This window comes from Onychomys torridus, chromosome 16 (genome assembly GCF_903995425.1).
Source record: "Onychomys torridus chromosome 16, mOncTor1.1, whole genome shotgun sequence".
NCBI lineage: Eukaryota > Metazoa > Chordata > Mammalia > Rodentia > Cricetidae > Onychomys > Onychomys torridus.
In genome coordinates, this window is record NC_050458.1 from 25,425,554 (window position 1) to 25,447,224 (window position 21,671).

At 44.2% G+C, this 21,671-nt stretch overlaps 1 protein-coding gene across 2 annotated transcripts in view; it reads right to left on the minus strand.

Moving 5' to 3' along the window:
* The window catches only part of Washc5 (WASH complex subunit 5), a 54,549-nt gene that overhangs the window by 23,230 nt on the left and 9,648 nt on the right, over positions 1-21,671 (minus strand). For both annotated transcript variants that reach the window (XM_036208604.1, XM_036208603.1), the window contains exons 6-14: positions 18,771-18,963; positions 15,193-15,345; positions 12,373-12,486; positions 10,373-10,544; positions 9,061-9,188; positions 4,349-4,478; positions 1,989-2,101; positions 283-449; positions 131-206 (exon numbers count right to left, since the gene is read on the minus strand). In XM_036208604.1, the coding sequence (XP_036064497.1) occupies positions 131-206; positions 283-449; positions 1,989-2,101; positions 4,349-4,478; positions 9,061-9,188; positions 10,373-10,544; positions 12,373-12,486; positions 15,193-15,345; positions 18,771-18,963 (1,246 nt within the window). The remainder of the gene's footprint in view (positions 1-130; positions 207-282; positions 450-1,988; positions 2,102-4,348; positions 4,479-9,060; positions 9,189-10,372; positions 10,545-12,372; positions 12,487-15,192; positions 15,346-18,770; positions 18,964-21,671) is intronic.

Genomic DNA, 21,671 nt, shown 5'->3' on the forward strand with positions numbered 1-21,671 from the left:
CCTGGAGCATTTTCACAGATGTTTATGAACCACTTCATAAAGGTTTAGTACAGAGGGGATAGCATCATATGTAAAAGCAAAAGCCGACTCTTTCCTCTGCCGGAGGATGACTTCGCCGTTCCCTGCTTACCTTTAGGAATGTGGCTCTGAGCTTGGTAACCATGGACGGGTTTACCCTGATGCTCTCTTGCATGATGGATGTGAAACTGTAAAGAGAGACATGTGGTCAGCAGATGGACTTGTGGCCTTCATCAAGGGTGAACATCAGCGTGTCCACGGTACCTGTCAATCAACTGCCAGGCAAACGAAAGGTCCCCGACGATCTGCATTGTGATCAGGACTTCTTCCTTAATGTTGATGGTTCTGATCATTTGATGGAGGAACTTGCGGGTGTCAGCGAGAAACTGGCAAACTTGCAGATTTGATTCCAGCTGGTGAAACTCCTGAACCTGCGTTACCCAAGTCCATTTGATGAAAAGAATTCTGTGGTGCATCCCTTTCCTTGAATACCTCAAAGAAAGTTCACCACTCCTCAACAATTTCTTGACCAATTTTTTCATTTCAGATTAAGCTTCAGAAATCTCTAAGGCAAGTTCTGAGAACATACACAAGTATCTAGGATTAGGAAAAATCTGTAACAAAGTTTGGCAAGTGGAAAATATTAACTACACTAATGGATAGAGTATGGCTGATGTTTTAAATAATGGAGTCTGAGGTAGTGTTCTGACCCGATTATTGATCTTAAACCTATATAAACAGACAATAAATGGCAAGCTAGAGTCACAGTCCAGTCTACTTACAATCATTTTTGAGTACATAAAAAACATGAAACATTTCAGAATATAAAGTAGACTATTTACAATAATATTATCATTGTGTAACTAACTGCTTTTACTTTTTTGTATATTACTTCAAGTATTTTTTCTCTCAAAGGCACACAAAATTTTATATACCTAAAGGAAGACACAGACCTACAATCTTGTTTTTATACCTTATAACAATCTCCCCAATAGTTCTAGATTATTTTCATAATTCTGCTTCTAAAACCACATATTTATTCAAGTTCAGATTCACAATTGTTGCTACAGCTCAACTCAGCTGACCAGTCAGTTATCAGCCTAATTTTAGGATACCAAATACAACACTAGTTAGGTTGCTTCTGATAAAATAGCCTCTTAGATATATTTTTATGAGCAAAGTATTAGGTGGGTTATAAGGTGTAACTTCTGATCTAAGACAGTTTTGAGATTTTATAAATTATTTTTAATTATGTGTGCGTGTGTGTGTCCATGTGTGAGCATATATATGAGTGCAGGTCCCCACAGAGACCAGAGGTATCAGATTCCCTGGAGCTGGAGTTACAGGTGGTTGTGAGCTGCCTGACCTGGGTGCTGGGAATGGAACCTGTGTCCTCTGAAAGAGCACCATACCCTCCTACCTGCTGAGCCAACTCTCCAGCCCAAGCACTGTGGCTGAAAAAGACTTTCTTATCTATAGCTGGAATTTTCTTTGGCCAACAAACCAGCTCCCAAATAAAAACACAGAGACTTACTAGCAGTTATGAATGTTCAGCCTCAGTTTTGGCTTAACCCAATGTCTCTTTTAACTTAGTTTAACCTGTTTCTCCTCATCTACATTTTGACTCGGGGCTTTTTATCTTTCTTTCGTTCTGTGTGTCCTACTGTCCTGCTTCCTCCAAGTCCGTCTGTCTGTCTCCTGGAGACTCCCTGGCATCTCTTTTCTTTCTTCTTCCTCCAGGCTCAGTTCCTCCTCCTTCTCCTGTCGGGAAGTCCCACTGACACCTCCTCCCTCGCTGTTGTCCATTCAGCTTTTTATCAGACTAATCAGGTGCCTTAGGCAGAACAGCAACACATCTTTACATCATTAAACAAATATTCTGCAACATAAACAAATGCAATACACCTTTACATAGTTAAACAAATGCAACACATCTTTACATAGTTAGACAGATATTCCTCAACACTTACCTCCTCCAGAGCTTGTATTAGTTGCACGGTCTTTCTGCCTGCAGCAGTAGAATCATCATAATTTAGTGACAGTATTTGTTTTGAGATCTCTCTGAACCAAGCTTGAAGATTTTCTGTTAATATAGAAACAAGGAAAGCATATTGAAACCCAGAATTCCTGCAGCTTTGAATTTAAATCATCTTTTACAAATATAGTTCTCATTACTTTTACCACGTGCTTAACATCATTCACAACAATTCTCCAGCCACCACCACCAACAATGTAGAGGGCACATACCCTGGCAGAGCAGATTAAACTTTCTGTATGAACAGCTCAGTCTGTGACGCGGACCACTAAAGGATTAAAGGAACATACTTATGATGCAAAGTGCTAAGGTGCTCATGGACATGGGAGGGGTCAGAAGGGCACTGACTGTTGGACAGGACGTGGCGTTACTGAGGAGTTTTCTGGATAAGTGATGGAGGATAAAGATTTGGGTTGTCAGAAATGAAGGCTATGTATCAAGGTGAAGGACAGATATGAGCAGAGACTTCTGGGCAAGGTGGAGACCAACATGTCAGAACTGTGAGGTATGAGCAGAGAGTTGTGGGAATTTTGAACAGTTTAAGGGGTGCTATTTGTACTGATGACCAGTGTTCAGAGTGGTCTTTTGGGAGAGATTTGTAAAAAAGATTCATTTATTTATATTTCATGTGTGTGTTTGCCTACATGTATGTACATGTCTTACATATGTGCAGTGCTTGCAGATGCCAGAAGAAGGCATCAGGTCCTCTGGAGTTATAGGAACTTGTGAGGAACTGGAGTTATAGGCACTTGTGAGCTGCCATGGGGGTGCTGGGAACCAAGACTGGGTCCTCTGCAAAAACAGCAAGTGCTCTTAACTGCTCAGACAATGCTCCCAACTCTGGGTGAAAACTTATGAGGGTCTTACCTTAAAGAATTTGTCAAGATGCTACAGTTTTTCTATAGGTAAGATTTCCTAAAAGAACCAGGATCATAATCATAAATGTAAAATCTGGGCTGTTTCCTTTAAAGAACAGCCCACGGCCCCCACTCCCGTCACTAGATAGAAAACAATTGTGGTGGTTGGAAAGGAAATGGCCCCCAAGGGGAATGGCATTAGTGGGAGGTGTGGCCTTGTTGGAGGAAGTGTGTCACTGTGGGGTTGGGCTTTGCGGTCTCCTATGCTCAAGCTACACCCACTGAGACAGACCACTTCCTGTTGCCTGCAGGTGAAGATGTAGGTATCTCAGCTCCTTCTCCAGCATCGTGTCTGCCTGCCACCATGTCATACCATGATGATAATGGACTAAACCTCTAAAACTGTAAGCCAGCCCAATTAAGTGTTTTCCTTTAGAAGACTTGCCATGGTCATGGTGTCTCTTTAAAGCAAAAGAAACCCTAACAAGACAACTTACCAATATTAGAAGATAATAATCCTAGATCTAGGTCAGTAGTTTTTTTTTTTTAAACCTTTCTAGAGCTTTATTGGGAGAGAAAGGGCGAGAGAGGGAGGGAAAAAGAGAGAGAGATAAAGAGACAGAGAGAGACCGCGTGGAGGGAAGAGAGCAGAAAGAGAAAGGGGGGGATTAGTAGTTATTAATAACCTCAGGTGACATGTACTTCTACAAGATCACAGGAGTTCTTTGGCCTTCATTTCCTTTGCCCAGTTGTAAATAAACACACGCACGAGTTCTATCTAATATTGGAGCGGGGTAAATTATGTCTCTCAACCCTAGCAATGAACCAGTTATGGGAACACCTGGTTCATTTTCCTAAAGACAAGATACAAAACATGAAGTCTAGCGCAGATCTGGTCACTGCCCAGGAGAGAACAAGCTACAAGCAGCGCAAACTAAACTGCAGCTTGCTGTGAGTCCTGCCACTGGGGGCAGGATGTACAATGGTGACACCAGGGCTCCTGAACTTGGCTGGAGTGACGGTTAATCTTGGCCATCAACTTGACTGGGTTTAGAACTCCCTAGGAGACACACCCCTGGGCATGTCTGTTAGGGCCTTTCCAGAGATTGCGACCCACTCTGACTGTGGGCAGCACCATCCCGTCGGCTGAGATCTCAGACTTAATAAAACGGGCGTGAGCTGAGCACCAGCGCATCCCCCTCCCTCTTCCTGACCCCAGATGCAATGTAAGCAGCTGCCTCACTCCCCGGCCTCCACACCTCCTCTGCCATGACGGGCTGTGCCCTCAAACTGTGAGCCCAAATCAACCCTCCCTTCCTGAAGTTTGTTTTGCCAAGAATTTTCTGACAGCACTGAGAGGAAGTAAGAGCCATTTTCTAAGGCTTTAATAATATAAACACGTATCTCACACACACCAGAGCTCCTCTTCAGCCATTACCATTTTTCTCCACTCGGGTTAGTGGTTTCACCCCTGAAAAGACATCAGCCAGCTCAGTCATCCGTTCGGAGCCCTCCTTCTTGTAATGCTCCCACTTGGATTGTTTCTCTGAAAGCATTTGCTTGAACATCTGTTGACAAGATGGAAAGACTTATTACTTACTAGAAGATTCCGATCAGACAGTTTACTAAGAGATCCTCAATGAATCCTAATTTACTTTAAAAAAAATGCGACCGAGGGCTAGAGATGTGGCTCGGTGGATAAGGTATCTGTGGTGCAAGTAAGGAGCAGAGTTCAGACCCCAGAACTCAGACAAAACCCAGGCAGGTGTAGAGGCAGAGACGGGATCCCACAGGGAAAACCAGCTAGCTAGACTAGCTGAGACTGCTGACTTCTAGGTTTGGTAAGAGACCGCTGCGGTGGTTTGATAGGAAATGGCCCCCATAGTGAATGGCAGGCACTATTAGGAGGCGTGGCCTTGTTAGAGTAGGTGGGCTCTTGCTGGAGGAAGTGCGTCACTGTGGAGGCAGGCTTTGAGGTCTCCCATGCTCAAGCTACATCCACTGTGGTGGACAGTTTACTTTCTGTTGCCTGTGAATCAAAATGTAGAACTCAGCTGGGGAGTGGTGGTGCACACCGTTAGTCCCAGTACTCGGGAGGCAGAGGCGGGCGGATCTCTGTGAGTCCAAGGCCAGCCTAGTCTACAAAGAGATTTCCAGGACAGCCAGAGCTGTTACACAGGGAAACTGTGTGGGGATGGGGAGGGTGAAGATGTAGAACTCTCAGCTCCTTCTCCAGCACCATGTCTGTCCACATACTGCCATGCTTCTTGCCATAATGATAATGAACTAACCTTGAGAAACTGTAAGCCAGCCTCAATTAAATGTTTTTCTTTTATAAAAACTGCCATGGTCACTGGGCGGTGGTGGCACACGCCTTTAATCCTAGCACTTGGGAGGCAGAGGCAGTCAGATCTCTGTGAGTTTGAGGCCAGCCTGGTCTACAGAGCAAGTTCCAGGACAGCCAGGACTGTTACACAGAGAAACCCTGTCTCGAAAAACAAACAAAAAATTACTGTGGTCATGGTGTCTCTTCACAGCAATAGAAACCCTAACTAAGATAACCATGTTCTACAAATAAATTGCAAGTGACCTAAGAAGGCACCCAACATCAACTCTGGCATCTATATGTGTGTACCTCCTTACACACATGCACCTATACATGAGAACACACATACACACAGCACAGCACACATCTATAAAAATTAGTTTTTATATACATACACACACACAAGAAATTACCATTGACCCTGACACCAACTCTTAACATTACTACATTATAAAATCTAGAAGGGGAAGCCAGACAGGTGTTCCCAGACTACTTGCACATAAGCACAACCCAGAGGTCTTGAAAAGTTTCCCAAGCCTTAAAAATTCAATTCAGAAGGTCTTAAGGACAGGCCTGAGAATCAGCACTTGAATATATAATTAAATTTGTGACTACTGTTCTATGGCTTTTTCTAGAGAACAATTTCCATAATTCTAATTTAGTCACAGAAGTGTTGAGTATTATCTTGCTGGAGGACACAGTAATGAACTAAATGGCTGACGTAAGTTCCTTCTTGCTACATTAGATGGCGATTCTGTTTATGAATTCTCTGTTTATGAATTCTCTCCATGAAATGTAAGCCTATGCAGAGTTGGCCAGAAAAGAAAATGTAGCTTGGGGTTGTTTTTCTCTCCCCTGGAAATAAAACTACAAAAAAACACACTGATATCTAATCAAAGGACATGCTTTATCACACAGAAGTACAGGATGTTTACGCCGTCCTCTTATGAGAGAAATATGCATGAATACTAATCTTCCACTTAAGAGACTCTGCACTGATCCGCATCATAATGAAACTGAAAAGGGGAACAGTTCAGGAGGCTCCATCTTCAGGGAGAGAACCAGGGTGGGTGGGTGACACTGTGGGGTCGGTGGAGGAAGAGGCTTAGTCAGCCAGAGAGGACACTTGACCAGTAAATGACATGTAAAAGGATGAGGAACACTGAGGCTTATGGAATCTATCCTGTCTTTCTGAGTGCCTGGGATAAACCAGTGTCATGACCAGGGCAAAGCCAAATAGGCTTTGGGTCAGGTGTCTTATCTGAAGACAGAACTGGGGAAGGAGTATGGCCGCTGCACTCATCTGTTTAAACCAAGTTTTACTTATTGTATGTGCAGAGATGATGTATGTGTGAGCGTGGGCACAAGTGCTATGGTACAAGTGGACAGGGATGATGTATGTGTGAGTGAGGGCACATGTGCTATGGTACATGTGGACAGAGATGATGTATGTGTGAGCGTGGGTACAAATGTTATGGTACAAGTGGACAGAGATGATGTATGTGTGAGTGTGGGCACACATGCTATGGTACATGTGGACAGAGATGATGTATGTGTGAGTGTGGGCACACGTGCTATGGTACAAGTGGACAGAGATGATGTATGTGTGAGTGTGGACACATGTGCTATGGTACATGTGGACAGAGATGAGGTACTTGTGAGTGTGGGCACATGTGCTATGGAACATGTGGACAGCTTTCTGGAGTTGGTTCTCTCTCTTTACCCTGGGTTCTCAGGACTGAACTTGGTTGTGAAGCATGTGCTGCATGCCCAGCCCCCAAGGAAATTCACCCTTTCACAAAGATGAAAGGAAATACAGGTCCAATTACTGCACTTCTCAGGAGGACGGAGAAGGAGTTCTAGGTCAGCTGGAGTGTGATGTAGGAAGCAGAGAAAGTAAGAGGAAGCTGCAGTGTCACAGTCCAGGCCACCACTGCCCCATCCTCTTTTGTCTTTCCAGCTCTTTCTTCTTGGACACCGCCCTTCGGTCTCTCTCCTGTTTCCTCTCCATGTGAACTGACACAAGCAAGCTGCTCACACACTTCCACAGAGTCCAGAGAACTGACTCTTCACTAGAACTGTCGACCTAGTAAGTCAGACAGCCCAGGCCTGCCCTGATTGGGGTTAATGGCACACGCAGCCCAAGATAATATATCCTAAGGGACCGTTCTTGTGTATGTGCTTGTTAACTGAAACACGGTTTTATAGAGCAGGGCTGTACTGTCACCTCTCTGAAATGTTCTCCAGCATGTCCCCTTACTTTGTCTACTGCTATGGCAGATCCTCTCCAAGCTTATCAGAAGCTCTGGCTTCTGTTCCCAGGATGTCTGGGTCTCTGGTTCCTTTCCTTCAGAGCACAAATCCTAGCACCACCCCCATTTTTCACGTGTGTAGTGTGCATGTCCATGTGTATGCATATTTGTGCATGTATGTGGGTCAACATGTATATGGAGGCACCACTTAGAATCCTCCTTGGTGACTCTTTCATCTTATTCATTGAGGCAGGGCCTGCCAACCAAATCAAGAGCTTGCAGGTATGGCGAGTCTTACTAGCCTGCTTGCTCTTGGATCCCATCTTGCCTCAGGAAGCTGTTATTACAGGTCGGCTGCCACGTCCACTTGGCATGTGAGTGGGTTCTAGAGATCCGAATTCTAGCCCTCAAGCTCACTCAGTATACTGGACAGTTTCCTGTCAACTCAACAGAAGCTAAAGTCACCTAAGAAGATAGAACCTCAATTAAGAAAATGCATCCTGCTGGGCAGTGGTGGCACACGCTTGTAATCCCAGCACTTGGGAGGCAGAGACAGGAGGATCTCTGTGAGTTTGAGGCCAGCCTGGTCTACAGAGCTAGTCCAGGACAGGCTCCAAAGCTAAAGTGAAACCCTGTGGGGGGAGGGGGGAAGAAAATGCATCCCTAAGATCAGGCTGTAGGCAAGCCTGCAGGGCATTTCCTTAATTAGTGATTGATGGAGGAGGGCCCAGCCCGGGCCCAGCCCATCACAGCTGGTGCTACCTTTGGGCTGCTGGTCCTGGGTTCTGTAAGACAGCAGGGAGTGTGGTGGGATACCTTGCTCAGCCTTGATACAATGGGGAGGGGCTGGGCTCTCCTTCAACTTGGTATGCCAGACTTGGTTGACTATCATGGGAGGCCTTACCCACTCTGAGGAGTGGATGAGGGTAGAGTGGGAGGGAGGTGAGGAGGCGGGAGAAGGGGAGGGAGGGGGAACTGGGGTTGGTACGTAAAATGAAAAAAATTTTAATAAATAAATAATTTTTTAAAAAAGGGCAGCAGGCTGAGCAAGTCATGAGGAACATGCCAGTAAGCAGCACCCTCCATGGCCACAGCATCAGCTCCTGCCTCCGGTTCCTGCCCTGTTTGACTTCCTGTCCTGACTTCCTTTGATGACGAACAGTGGTGTGGAAGTGTGAGCCAAATAAACTCTTTTTCCTCCCTAAGTTTCTTTGGTCCTGGTGTTCCATCATAAAAATAGTAACACTAACTAAGACACTCAGCAAGCCATTAACCTCTGAGTCATCACCGCAGACCCAAATCCCAGTTTTCACATGTATTTTCATAAGAGTGATTCTCATTAATTTCCGTATTCCTCATTAGACTAATCTCTACAACCTGGTATACTTCCTCCATCATGAAGTAATTGTTACATGCTTAATTCTGCACTTTTCTATAAAAAAACAGGCTGAGACAAACAAAATCTGTAGCTTGAGTCAGAGACACAACTAAATCATAATCTTGTCTGAAAAATATTTTAAACAAAAGAAAATAAAACCTCACAGACTAAGGTTATTCATTTACTATGTTTACCTCTTTGAGTATAAACTCAAACTGTGCAGTATCCAACAGCAACTGGAAGAGGATCTTGGGATTGTACCTAGAGTCTGTCAGAATCTGGTCCTTGATTTGACGAAGACGTTTGTTGTTTGGGTCACAGGCTAGAAAGAGGAAGAATTTCCCACTGATTCAATGTATAGAAACACCTATGAAATAAGATGGGTCAGGCTCAAGTGAGCGTCTGTGTGGTTTACATGAACTTGACAGGGAAAGTTATAAACTGTGGGTGGGAAAGTCTTGAAATCAGGAGTCTGTGCACAAGAGAAACTCAGCGCATCAAAAGCAGGTCAGTGGGGCTGGAGAGACGGCTCAGCACTTCAGGGCAATTCCTTTCCTAGAGGACAAGTTTGGTTCCCAGCTCCCATGTCAAACAGCTCAAAACTGAAACTCGACCGGACAGTGGTGGTGCATGCCTGTAATCCCAGCATTCGGGAGGCAGACGCAGGTAGATCTCTGTGAGTTCGAGGCCAGCCTGGTCTACAGAGCTAGTCCAGGACAGTCTCCAAAGCTACAGGGAAACCCTGTCTCGAAAAACAAAAACAAACAAACAAACAAAAACCTGAAACTCTAGCGCCAAGGGATCTGGCACCTAGCGCACACACAGACACATGCACATAGACAAAAACAGAAAGTCTTAAAAGTGTGTGAATTTGATGATTAAATTTACACTGTGGGAAAATAAAATGTACATGGACCTACACACTAAGAAGCAAAACATGCAAAAACATGGAAAGCAGCTTATGAGAAAAACATTTAAGAAGCCAGTCAAGTCATATGCCTGGTGCCACACCTGTTTCTGCTCTGCCTGCCTCACTCTTCTGATTAAGGCTCTCTCTGATTACACAGGGTCTCCTGGGATAATCTTAGGTCACCTGACTGGCAATGTCCTCCTCATTCTTCCACATGGACTGAGAAGATCTAGGCATGAGGGCATGGACAGCTATGGAGAAGGTGGGCATCATCTGTCTATCACAGGTCTGCAGTTATCCCTTATATGTTCACAACTGACCTACCCAGTGTGCTCAGGGACAAGCTTCTTGAACATGGGAGCCCCAAGTCCTCGTATTTCCCAGTCACCTACCAGTGCCTACCAGATGACAGCTGCTCAGGTGGGCCGCTGACCTCTCCAAGTTGACACAAAAATCACTACCTTAAGCTGTCAACTTGCCTCTCCTGTTCTGGCTCGCCCTCTGCTAACTACTCTGCATTGTGAACTACTTACTCTACCTTACCTCTGGCGAGCTTGATGTGAGGCAGGGTAAGTGCCTCCCCTTATGTGTATTACCTGAGTCTGCTGTGTGAAGCATCAGCCAGCGGATGGCGACATTGCAGTCTCTCAGGCAGTTCAGCAGCCTTGGGATATTGTCCAGAAGCACCTCCTCCCTCAGGTAACCCTCCTTCAGAAACTGCTGCACCTGAGCGTGCACTTTTTCGCTGACACTGGCGTATCTGCTCGCCTTTGAAATTAAAAAAATAACCAGCTGGAATTAGATGGAAGAACAGCTTTCTCGAAAATGAATCACATTCAGTTGACTCCTCTGACAAGTACAAACCTCTCCTTTATCTATCCACCTATTCACCCCTCCCTCCCCACCTCCTGTAAGAGCTTCATTCCTACATGAGGTGATAATACGTGGATTATAGTTATAGCACGAAGGGTAACGAGTTTTTTTTTTATTATTTTGAGACAGGGTATCTTGTCTTGGAACTTTCTCTGTAGTCCAGCTGGCCTTGAACTCAGAGATCCACCTGCCTCTGCCTCCCAAGTACTGGGATTGAAGGGATGCGCATGCGCCACCAAGACTGGCTTTATGACCTGTTTTAAAAGGAATATTGTACTTAGAATTCTGAGACTCAACTCTAGTTTGGAGTGTGATTAAATACTGGTGGGTTTATCCTTTTGTATATTGTTTTCTTTGTCTAAAGGCAAATTGGACTGGTGGTCTCTCTGATCCCTTCAATTTTTTTTTTTTTCTTTTTTTTCTTTTTGGTCTGTTTGTCTGTTTGTTTGAAGACAGGATCTCACTATATAGCTTTGGCTGTCCTGGAACTCACTGCATAGACCAGGCAGGCCTTGAACTCAGAGAGCACTGCCTGCCTCTTTCTCCCAACTGCTGGGATTAATGGTGTGTGATTTTACGCCGACTTGATCCCTTCAACTCTCACCTTGGATGGAAAAGAAACATAAACCAGAGGCTCGTTGCCTAGTCTGCCTATTGTGGTTGACAAACGTAGAATAGAGCAGACATTCTCAAAAGATCAGACTTTTGTTTGGAGTTGTCAGACTGGCCTTGATCTCCCAACAGTTTGCTTTAGTCTTTTCAGTCCTGAGATCACCACACTCAAAGGAAGATACTTCCACAGGTTTCTAAAGCTTAGTAAGAAGTAGATCTCAGTAGAAAGTTACGATGTTTCTCACAATCTTTTAGAGTCCTGGTCATTTGATTTTACTACAGTAAGGGTCCAATATTAAACCTTGCTAACTTAGTCAAGCTGGCTTAAAACTCTGAAGCAACTTCTTAAAATGTCACAATGAGAAAATGCAAATTTGGAAAAGAATTTGAGTAATGAAAAATTAATGCTCTGACATCAGTAAACATCGAATGCCACTTTCCTAATACACCTCTAGGAGACAGGCCAACACTGAAATAATTCTGTGCATTATTTAAGGAGCTCAACTTAATTGAATAAAACATGACAGAGGTTTTGGAGCCAATATTGTTCTACCTACAGTGGAGCCTCTGTGACCCTGGCAGCCAAGCAGGAGAATGTACCCATTAAGAAATACTAAGTACACAGTTGAATGAAAGATTTATATTCCCCTATCTCAGCTATATCCTCCTGCCTGGTGCTCTTCCCAAAGAAGAAGAATAACCACATAACTCAAAAATGAGTATACAGAGTCTTGTGCACACCAGAGGGGGTTGACTTAAATTGCAGCGATGGAGTATCACTCATTTTTCATCTCAGCGTTCACCCCATTGCTAAAAGCTTCGAGCCAGCTCTGTTCAGAGGACATGGCCTTCACATAAGAGGAAACAAAGTTAACTGGGGCCCTGTCACGCTGCTCATCTTAGGTACTGAATCATTTGTAGGGCCCCCGTCTCTATTTCCTCTGTCACCCAGGTTAAAAACCTACAATTGATTCTATGTACACATTTCAGCTTCTGGTCATGCAGTACGATGTACAGCAGTGTATTTTCCAGACTCCGTGGAAGTGTACCTAGCTCGTTTCCTATAAGCCAGGCTCGACGTCCTAGGGTACCCATGGCTAGCCGAGCCTACCTGTTCTTTGACGTTGGCGAGGTCAAGGGTGTTGTTTAGGGCAGTTTTTGCAGCTTTATAAGGTTCCCAAGCATCGGCTAGATTAACGGTGATGCCCATATAAATGCTGATTACCTGAGAGAGGGGAGACAGCCACTCAGTACTTGCCCAACATTGGCTTCCGGCAGGGAAAGGGGCGGGGAAAGGCAAAGTTGTGCACAAAAGTGCCCTCTCTTTCCAGTTTTAATTCATGTTCGTGAAAACCTAGGGCTCTTCAAGTAAATAGAGACAAGTCTGCTTTTCATGGTAAAGTAAGTGAAATAACCTTACCCTTCCACACTGCTGAGTGTTAGATTTCTAGATGAAGAAAACGACAGAAGAGACAAGCAGAGACTAAGAAGAGAAAGCAGCCTCTTTTTTCTGTTTTTAAGACAGGGTCTCTCTATGGTGTCATCATGCGAGATCAGCTTTCTTATTTTTATGCTCGTAAAAGTCACTGATGGGGATGGCAAGATGGCTCAGTGAGAAAAGGCATTTGTCATACAGGCTTGCTGATTCAGATTTGATCCCTTGAACTCTAGCATTTGTGAGTGCCTCACTGCACCACACACACACACACACACACACTTTTAAAGTCATTTACGACTCTTGAGAGCTTTCAAACGAACTTCTTGATGTCAACATTAAGTGATTTTTAACTTTTATTTTCTATCTATCATCTATCTATCTATCTATCTATCTATCTATCTATCTATCTATCTATCTATCTAGGTGCTTTCCTATACTTATGTCTGTGTATCATTTGTGTGCCGGTGCCCACTGAGGCCACAAAAGGGTTTTAGATCTGAACTGCAGATATGGACAGTTGTGTGCTGTCATATGGGTGCCGGGAATCAAACTCAGGTCCTTTGGAAGAACAGCCATGCTCTTAACCACTGAGTCATCGCTCCAGCACCTGATTCATTATCTTTTAATCTTGCTTTTTAGAAAGTAAATTTTGTGTCATAATTTCTTAAGAGCGGTTTTGCCCATTCCCACCAAGCTTGTTGTAGCACTTTCATAGTGCACAACTCTAGGTTTTTGTTTTTAATTTATAAAATGGTTCCCTTACACAAAAGCCATGCGGGTATGCATTTTTTCTCAAACATTTAAACACATCTTTTTAATGCTTAATTATAATCGCATTATAGTGAGAAAATATAGTTTATAAACTTTTTACTTTGTTGAATTCTTTTATGATCTACTACATATTCAACTTTCATATATATTCTTCAAACACACATGTAACATTTATGAAACAATTTATGTTTGGAAAAGATACATAAAAAAATTTCCATCGTGATTAGTTTTGTCAAATTTTCCCATGTAAATCCAAGACTCTTGTTTTATGTATTTTGAGGGTGTTACTGGGTACATATAACTTCACAACTGTCAATCATCTCTGTGGATTATCCATTTTAAGCATTTTATATGATATCTCCTTATCTCTATTAATGATTTTAACATTCTCTATTGTCTGATAATTTCTCACAAGTTGTTTTTATTGGTGTTGTTTTAAAAATCTCTTGGGTCACACGTGTGTGGGAGGTGCACTTTCAGGTGGTATATTTCAGGATGCTGTGACCACAGCTCTATGGTCAAAATGATTCAGTTTAGCGACATAAGGCAAAACTACCAGAGTTTTCCTTTTGGCTGCTCAACTCCAAGCTCCCGAGTTCAAGTCGCAGGTTGAGAGTAACCGTCCTATCCTAACTGTTGGCTGTTCTCACACTGCCAGTGAACTACAAGTGTCTTTTAATAGCCAGTGTGACTCGGCAGTTGTGATTCAGTCATGAGAAGTGGAACAAAACCTGGTAGCTGAGAACCTGGCCCAAGTCACTGCATCACCGTGAAAACTCTGCTCTGAAAATACTCTGGAACACTTCCTATGTAAGAGGTGTGTTCACAGTTTTATGTGAAACAGTTTAAATGGTGTAAGCACACCCCTATGGTAACCTAAACCTTACTAGATCCACTACAGTCACCTTACAGGTGAAAGTGAAATTCCTATTCAAAACCTCACAAGGTAGGAGAACTATACTAGCTCAAGTTCATAAAAGACCTTCAGTTCACATAGCTGACCTTCCTTTATAAACCAGAGAGAATGAACAGTCCTGGCTTATATTCTGAATAGCCAAATTAAGACATTTCACTATATGGTTTTATGTTCAGAGTATCTATTTGAAGGAAAATATTACTGTGTTTGTGTAGAATTTTTTTTGCTAACTGGTTAGTTCTTCATGTCATGATTCATACAATTCTTACTACACAGAATAATTCTGCTCCAGTGATTTTTTTTTTGTGTCCAATTTTTTATAAAAATTTTTGGCTTCTAGGTTAAATGCCAAAAGAACAGGCTGGAACGGTTGCTCGGGGTGAAAGCGCCTGCTGACAAGCTCAAGGACCCAAGTTCAATCCTTGGGTCCCACATGGCAGAAGGAAATGACTCCCAAGTTCTCCTCTGACCTTTACACATGGAAACAGATATACAATAAATAAAAAGAAAAGAATTTAAAAGGCAAAAGAATAGAAGGGTTCTGCTTATTTCTGTTTAGAAGAATTTTTAATTAAAAAATTTCCATACAATATACTTTATGTTCTCCCTTCCCCCAACTCCTCCCAGACCTCCCCCCACCCTCCCACCCCCCACCAACCTGGCCTTGAAGTCACTAGGTGGTTGGGAATGAGCCTGAGCTCCTGATCCCCTCCCTGAGTCCTCAGCCTTGGTTACTGTTGTATTCCATACTTGGCCCCGGGAAGTTAGCTCTGTGACAAGTTCGCAAAAGGGGGAGGAATACTTGCCCAATTATCTGGAAAGTACTTATCCACGATCTCTCTCATTTTTGCTTGGTGGGTGTGAAGAATGGAAGGTTCAAAATAGAGAATCACGTACAGCATGGCAGCTTGATTCGCCAGGGCAGTGCTTCGATGTTCTGGCAGTGGGTAGGCAGAGACCTGCAACACAACACCCCGAGAGGGCAGTGCTGCCAACAGCCCGCATACATGCTTGAAGCCGACAGCAGTTTCTAGTCTCACCAATCCCAGGCCCCTGCCCGACAGCAGTTTCTAGTCTCACCAATCCCAGGCCCCTGGCCGACAGCAGTTTCTAGTCTCACCAATCCCAGGCCCCTGCCCGACAGCAGTTTCTAGTCTCACCAATCCCAGGCCCCTGCCCGACAGCAGTTTCTAGTCTCACCAATCCCAGGCCCCTGCCCGACAGCAGTTTCTAGTCTCACCAATCCCAGGCCCCTGCCCGACAGCAGTTTCTAGTCTCACCAATCCCAGGCCCCTGCCCGACAGCAGTTTCTAGTCTCACCAATCCCAGGCCCCTGGCCGACAGCAGTTTCTAGTCTCACCAATCCCAGGCCCCTGCCCGACAGCAGTTTCTAGTCTCACCAATCCCAGGCCCCTGGCCGACAGCAGTTTCTAGTCTCACCAATCCCAGGCCCCTGGCCCTGACAGCAGTTTCTAGTCTCACCAATCCCAGGCCCCTGACAGCAGTTTCTAGTCTCACCAATCCCAGGCCCCGGCCCGACAGCAGTTTCTAGTCTCACCAATCCCAGGCCCCTGACAGCAGTTTCTAGTCTCACCAATCCCAGGCCCCTGACAGCAGTTTCTAGTCTCTCCAATCCCAGGCCCCTGCCCGACAGCAGTTTCTAGTCTCACCAATCCCAGGCCCCTGGCCGACAGCAGTTTCTAGTCTCACCAATCCCAGGCCCCTGACAGCAGTTTCTAGTCTCTCCAATCCCAGGCCCCTGGCCGACAGCCGTTGTGGAACCCTGTTCTCTCCTCTCATCTCGGGCGTCACAACATTCCTTCCTTGGCCCGATTCTACAGTTCTGTTTTCTCCTTACAAAAGAGTCTTAACCCCGCACCCCCACCTTGTCGCCATTTGTCTTTCCTATCATACACAGACTGTCTCTTGGAACTGATGGACTGCAACTAAATAAAACTGTGATTTTCATCACCTTCTATTTGTTCATCAAGTCATGGGAATTTGAGCTCTGCCATCAGCCCAATGGAGGTTCTTAACTCAGCTCAACAACTGCCTTCTAGAACTCATGTAAGAATGGAACACTTGCCTGTGATTATTTTTCTTTCAAGATGGGGTTTCTTTGTGTAGCTTTGGCACTTATCCTGGAACTCACTTTGTACACCAGGCTGGTCTTGAACTCACAAATATCTGCCTGCCTCTGCCTCCTGAGTGCTGGAACTAAACTGCCTGGCCCTGCCTGGGATTTTTAATACTATCCTCTGCTGTCACCCTTGGTGAGTTCTCCGTCCATTTTTTCCATGTCTATGCTCTCCAGGCATCTACGTTCTTACATATTAGGTAAGACTCTTGGGCTACACAGCACCTATCAGCTTGAGCTACCAAGAGCAGGGAGGGGAGAAATTATCACAAGGAAACATGCAGCAAGGTCACATGGATCCTGCAGGCAAGGAAGTGGCCTGGCAGTGTGTGGGGAGCCACAGAAGCCCTGAGTGACTGTGTACTATTCCGAGGGCACAGCTAGGTCAAGGACCCAGTGCCTTGGACCTAGGGAAACAGCAACCCCCCTGAGGTGAGGCAGAGGACAGCCAAGCCTTCCTCTAGCTGGAGAGCAGCTGTTGGTAGCATATGCAAAATCTAGGAACCACAGCTTTCTTCTCTAAGCTTCTCTGAAGCTGCTCACCTACAGAGACTATCTAATCCAGCGGTTCTCAATCTTCCTGATGCTGTGACCCTTCAACACTATTCCTCAGGTTGTGGTGACCCCCAACCATAACATTGTTTTGTTGCCATTTCATAACTGTAATTTTGCTACTGGTATGAATCATAACGTAAATATCGGTGTTTTCCAATGGTCTTAAGTGACCACCATGGAAGGGTCATTTGACCCCCAAAGGGGTTATGACCCATAGACTGAGAACCACTGATCTAACCCCTCCATCCTGTATACAACAGTATTGAGGTTCTGAGCTGTGTGTGGAAGTTGGTGTGGCTCAATCAGAGTATGCACAACCACCCATCCCAGATTTTCTGTACATGTCTGTCTGTCTGTCCTTTGAAAGGGTCTGAGAATGTCCCATGTCTTTCCCCAGATGTGTCTGCTCAACTCCTTTCTCTCCAGATTGTTCTTCATATACCTGGTGGATGAGGCTGTCCCCTAAACTCGAAACTTTGCAGAAACTGTTTTTCAGGCTTCTTTTCAAATACCAAGAACCAAGAGAATCCGATCTATCAGTCAGAACCAGGGATGGGGGAGGTCCGGACAGGGTGAGGTGACACACAGAACACACACAGCTTAACCCCTCCTTCCATAAAGGGAGGAGAAGAGTGGGAAGAGATGTGAGGAAATGGCATGGACTCCGATTCCATGCACATCTAAATTTAAATTATGGTTCAGCTGTTCAACTGCATGACCTGGAAGTAAAGGTATCCAAGCTTAACTTCCTCCACAGCAACATGGAGACAATGTCCACTCTGCGGGGTTGTCATGTGAAACAGAGAAAATGGACTGTGAACAAACCTCCGTGAGGTTGATTTAGACTTAATTCTCAGCAAATGGCAATAGATACTATGAAGTCCTTGCATCTGCACATAGTGTGTGATTCCAAATGTTTTAAGAAAAGAACCCAAGAATCAAAAAGTCTTATCTATACTTAACATACTCATATGAAAAGGACTGGGCCACCAAAGAGAGCTATCCCAGGGCAGGTCTGCTCTGTGGCAATGACATCCTACCTTATTGCAATATATATGAACTCATGTTTTTCCACAGAACAATGAAGTCCAATGGTAACTCCCTTGGGCAAAGTTCCACAATCTGGAGAGAAGCCAGAGCACAGCAATGCCCTTTGTCTTATGGTGTGCACACTGGTGAGGAATGGGAGTTCACTTTCAGATGCTGTAGGATCTTTCCAGGCCTGCTCAGGCTGCCAGTTCAGTCTAGACTGCTTCTGCTCCACATTGTCAATTGCTACGATCCTGCCACACTGCTGCACGATCCAATGGCACACTTGTTTCCCCTAAGCTAGCATGCACACCTCTGGTGGGTGTTTTCCTTCCAAAGTCACAAGTCCACTCTGGGTGGGGACCAGAATCCCCGGCACCTAGCCCATGAATGAATGTATCATGCATTCTTTATAACTGTGTCTCGAATGGATGACTTAAAAGAATGCACCTTCTTTCCAACTGCTCACACCCCATCTTCTCCCTGAAACCTGATCCTCCCAAACTTCATAGCTTCCATTCCTTGACCCTGTAGCACTGCTGAAAAGCTTTTGCAAATAGTTTCTAGCTGCTGTTTTGACTCACTGGAGGGAAGAAAGAAAAGGAATAACTAAGGAGGAAAATAAATTCCACCTTTTAAATTATTAAGGCCCTCCACTCCTACCTGGTTGTAAATGTCATCAGATCTCAGGCGTCCGATGACCATGCTGATGAAAGTCTCGTTGATAGGCACTCTCTGGAAATAGCTCTCAGGATAGTTGGGTGGTCTTTTGGCTCCTGGCTGGCTGGAATACCCTGTACTTCGTAGCAGTTTACAAATATCATCCATATTTGAATCAGCAGAGGAACGAGCAGCACTGAGTCAAGAGACCCACAAGAAAAGAATGGAAGAAATCACACATCAGAAACACCCAAGTCTAAAAGACAAGGACTGCATCCCGAAACGACAGCAGCTCCATTAGAGTCCCACTGTTCAAAAGCACACATCTGAAAAGCCTATTCGAAGAGGAGGCATTGGTTCTCTGTAAAGTCTACAGCCCATTTCCAAATCCTTGGAGCTGGATCTGTCTCATCATACTTTCCAAATATAAAAGAAAGCAATAGAACATTTGCGATACATTAGAGAATACCACAGCAGGGTTTGAGTTGATGTCTCAAGATCAGTAGATGTTACTAGTCAAGAGTAAAATTACCCTACAGGCATAAGATAAATGAAGAAGAGAGACAGCCACATCTGTTCTGGGTAGGTCTTGACTCCAAATGATTTCAGGTTCAGGTTTGACTACCAAACCAGTTATGTAGTGTGTGTGTGTGTGTGTGTGTGTGTGTATTTCTCGAGATAGGGTCTCACTATGTAGCCCAGGCTAGCCTCAAACTCTAGAAATCCTCTTGCCTCTGCCTCCCAAGTATGGTGATATTTTATTTGTACTGAAATGTGATTTTATTTGTATGTTAATAAAGTTGCCTTGGGGTCAAAGCAAGCTATAGCAGAAGCTGGGTGGTGGTGGTTGCACACCTTTAATCCCAGCACTTGGGAGGCAGAGCTAGGCAGGATATCTGTGTGTTCAAGGATACAGCCAGCATGGTGACACACGCCTTTAATCTCAATACCAACCATAGAAGACCTGGAGGTCTGTACAGACAGGCAGTGACGAGGAGGTCATGTGGCCGGGGTTACAACCAATGAGAAGGCAGAACAGAAAGTCTATATAAAAGACAGGACACAGGAAGTAGGCCTCTTGTGGAGAGGAAAGACAGCAGCAGCAGTGAAGGGTAAGGTTTTCAGCTCTCAGCTATTGCTCTGACCTCTTGGCTATTAACTCTGTATTTGGCTCTGTGTTTCTATTTAACAAGACAGTTACATCTACACCCAAGTGCTGGGATCACAGGTGTGAAGTTCCTTGGATTTCAGAATTATGGAATATTTTATAAATTAAAAAAAAAAAACTTTAGAAATTATGTTAATGTGGCTTTATGCTGCAGAGACCTCATAAAAGTATCTGGGATTTTTCATGCTGGAACACTGACCTCTGTAAGACATGAATTCATCTTAAATACCTTACACCTGATATCAGTGTCTCCTTCACCACTACTGAATTGCAACAGTATCCCATTGGCAATGGAGCTACATTCCAGGGATGCTATTCCCCAGGGGACAAAACTGAGTTTCCAAAGCTAAGGTCCATAAGCAAACATTTTCCCTTTCTTTGTCCCCACATTATTTAGATTTTGTTTCTCTGGGCACTTTTACGAGTAAAGGCAAGTTCAAGGTTCACCCTCACACTCGATCTTCTCCAAAAGGCCCAGAGATGACTCACATTTCATTTCTCCAACATGGATGTAAGGCAGTGAATGGACAAATGGATGTGAGGGAATGATCTACAACAGTGAACAATCGCTCCAGAGATGATAAAGTGAGATGAAATAGGCTAGACAAGCAGCTGGAGGTTAATTTACAGAGGAGGCAGAGTGCTAGCAGGTGCTACAGATGAGGTAATGTCCTGAGAAAATCCTCTGGAGAGGACCTCTCTTGTTCATTCCTGTGAATTCGACTCATCCTATCTTTATCCTAAATTCATAATGGCCCCTGCTTACCAACTGTTTCTTCTGTGAGATGGTTTTTGACACTTAATTTGTATTCAGAGTTTTGTGTTTTTCCTCCAAGACAGGGTTACTCTATGTAGCCCTGGCTGTCCTGAAGACCAGACTGTCCTTGAACTCAGAGATATCATACTTTGTGCTTAACACTGCTTTGGTTTTTTTTTTTTTTTTTTTTTTTTTGGTTAGACTTATTGTTTTATTTATTTGTATTTGTACATATGTTCATATGCATGCAGATACTTGTAGAGGTCAAGAGGGCACTGGATCCCCTGAGCTAGAGTGAGAGGTGGTTGTGAGCTGCCTGATGTGGGTGCTGGGAAATGAACTCTATGATCTTCTAGAAGTTTGCAAATACTCTTAACCACTAAGCCATTTCTCCAGCCCCATGTATCTATTTTCTTGACACATTTCTTCAAAGACTGAAAACATGTATGGGAGGTGCTGAAAACAAGGAGCTGGCAAGGTGGCTCCTGAGGACCCTACTTCCTGCAGCCTCACAGCCCTGCACAGACTCATGGAACACAGGCCTGTGTGTTTCTGTGTCTATGCATGTATGGGGGAGAAGCCACCCTTCAACCTGATCCCAAATGATAACTTTTTGGTCATCCGCATGAGAATGACAACAGAGAGCACCTTCATTTCTTTATGGCTGCCAAGGTGTCTCGTCTGAAGTCTGAAAACTAAAAAAGAAAACCTCAAAAATAAAACATTAAAGAATTTCAAAATTCCTTAAAATTTATCTTCAAGTGAAAAATATTCAGAGTTCAGATTCCTGTTTTAGACAAATACATTATCTTCATATCTCCACACTGCTAAGTCTTAAGACACAGCACTGTATATTTTATATAGTTTTTACGGAATGTAATTTGTTAATTACAATATCGAAAGAGTAATGCTATATTCGGTGTGTTCAGAAGATGCATGCACTCTCTCACTCTTCATCACAGGCCACTGTTCCCAACAG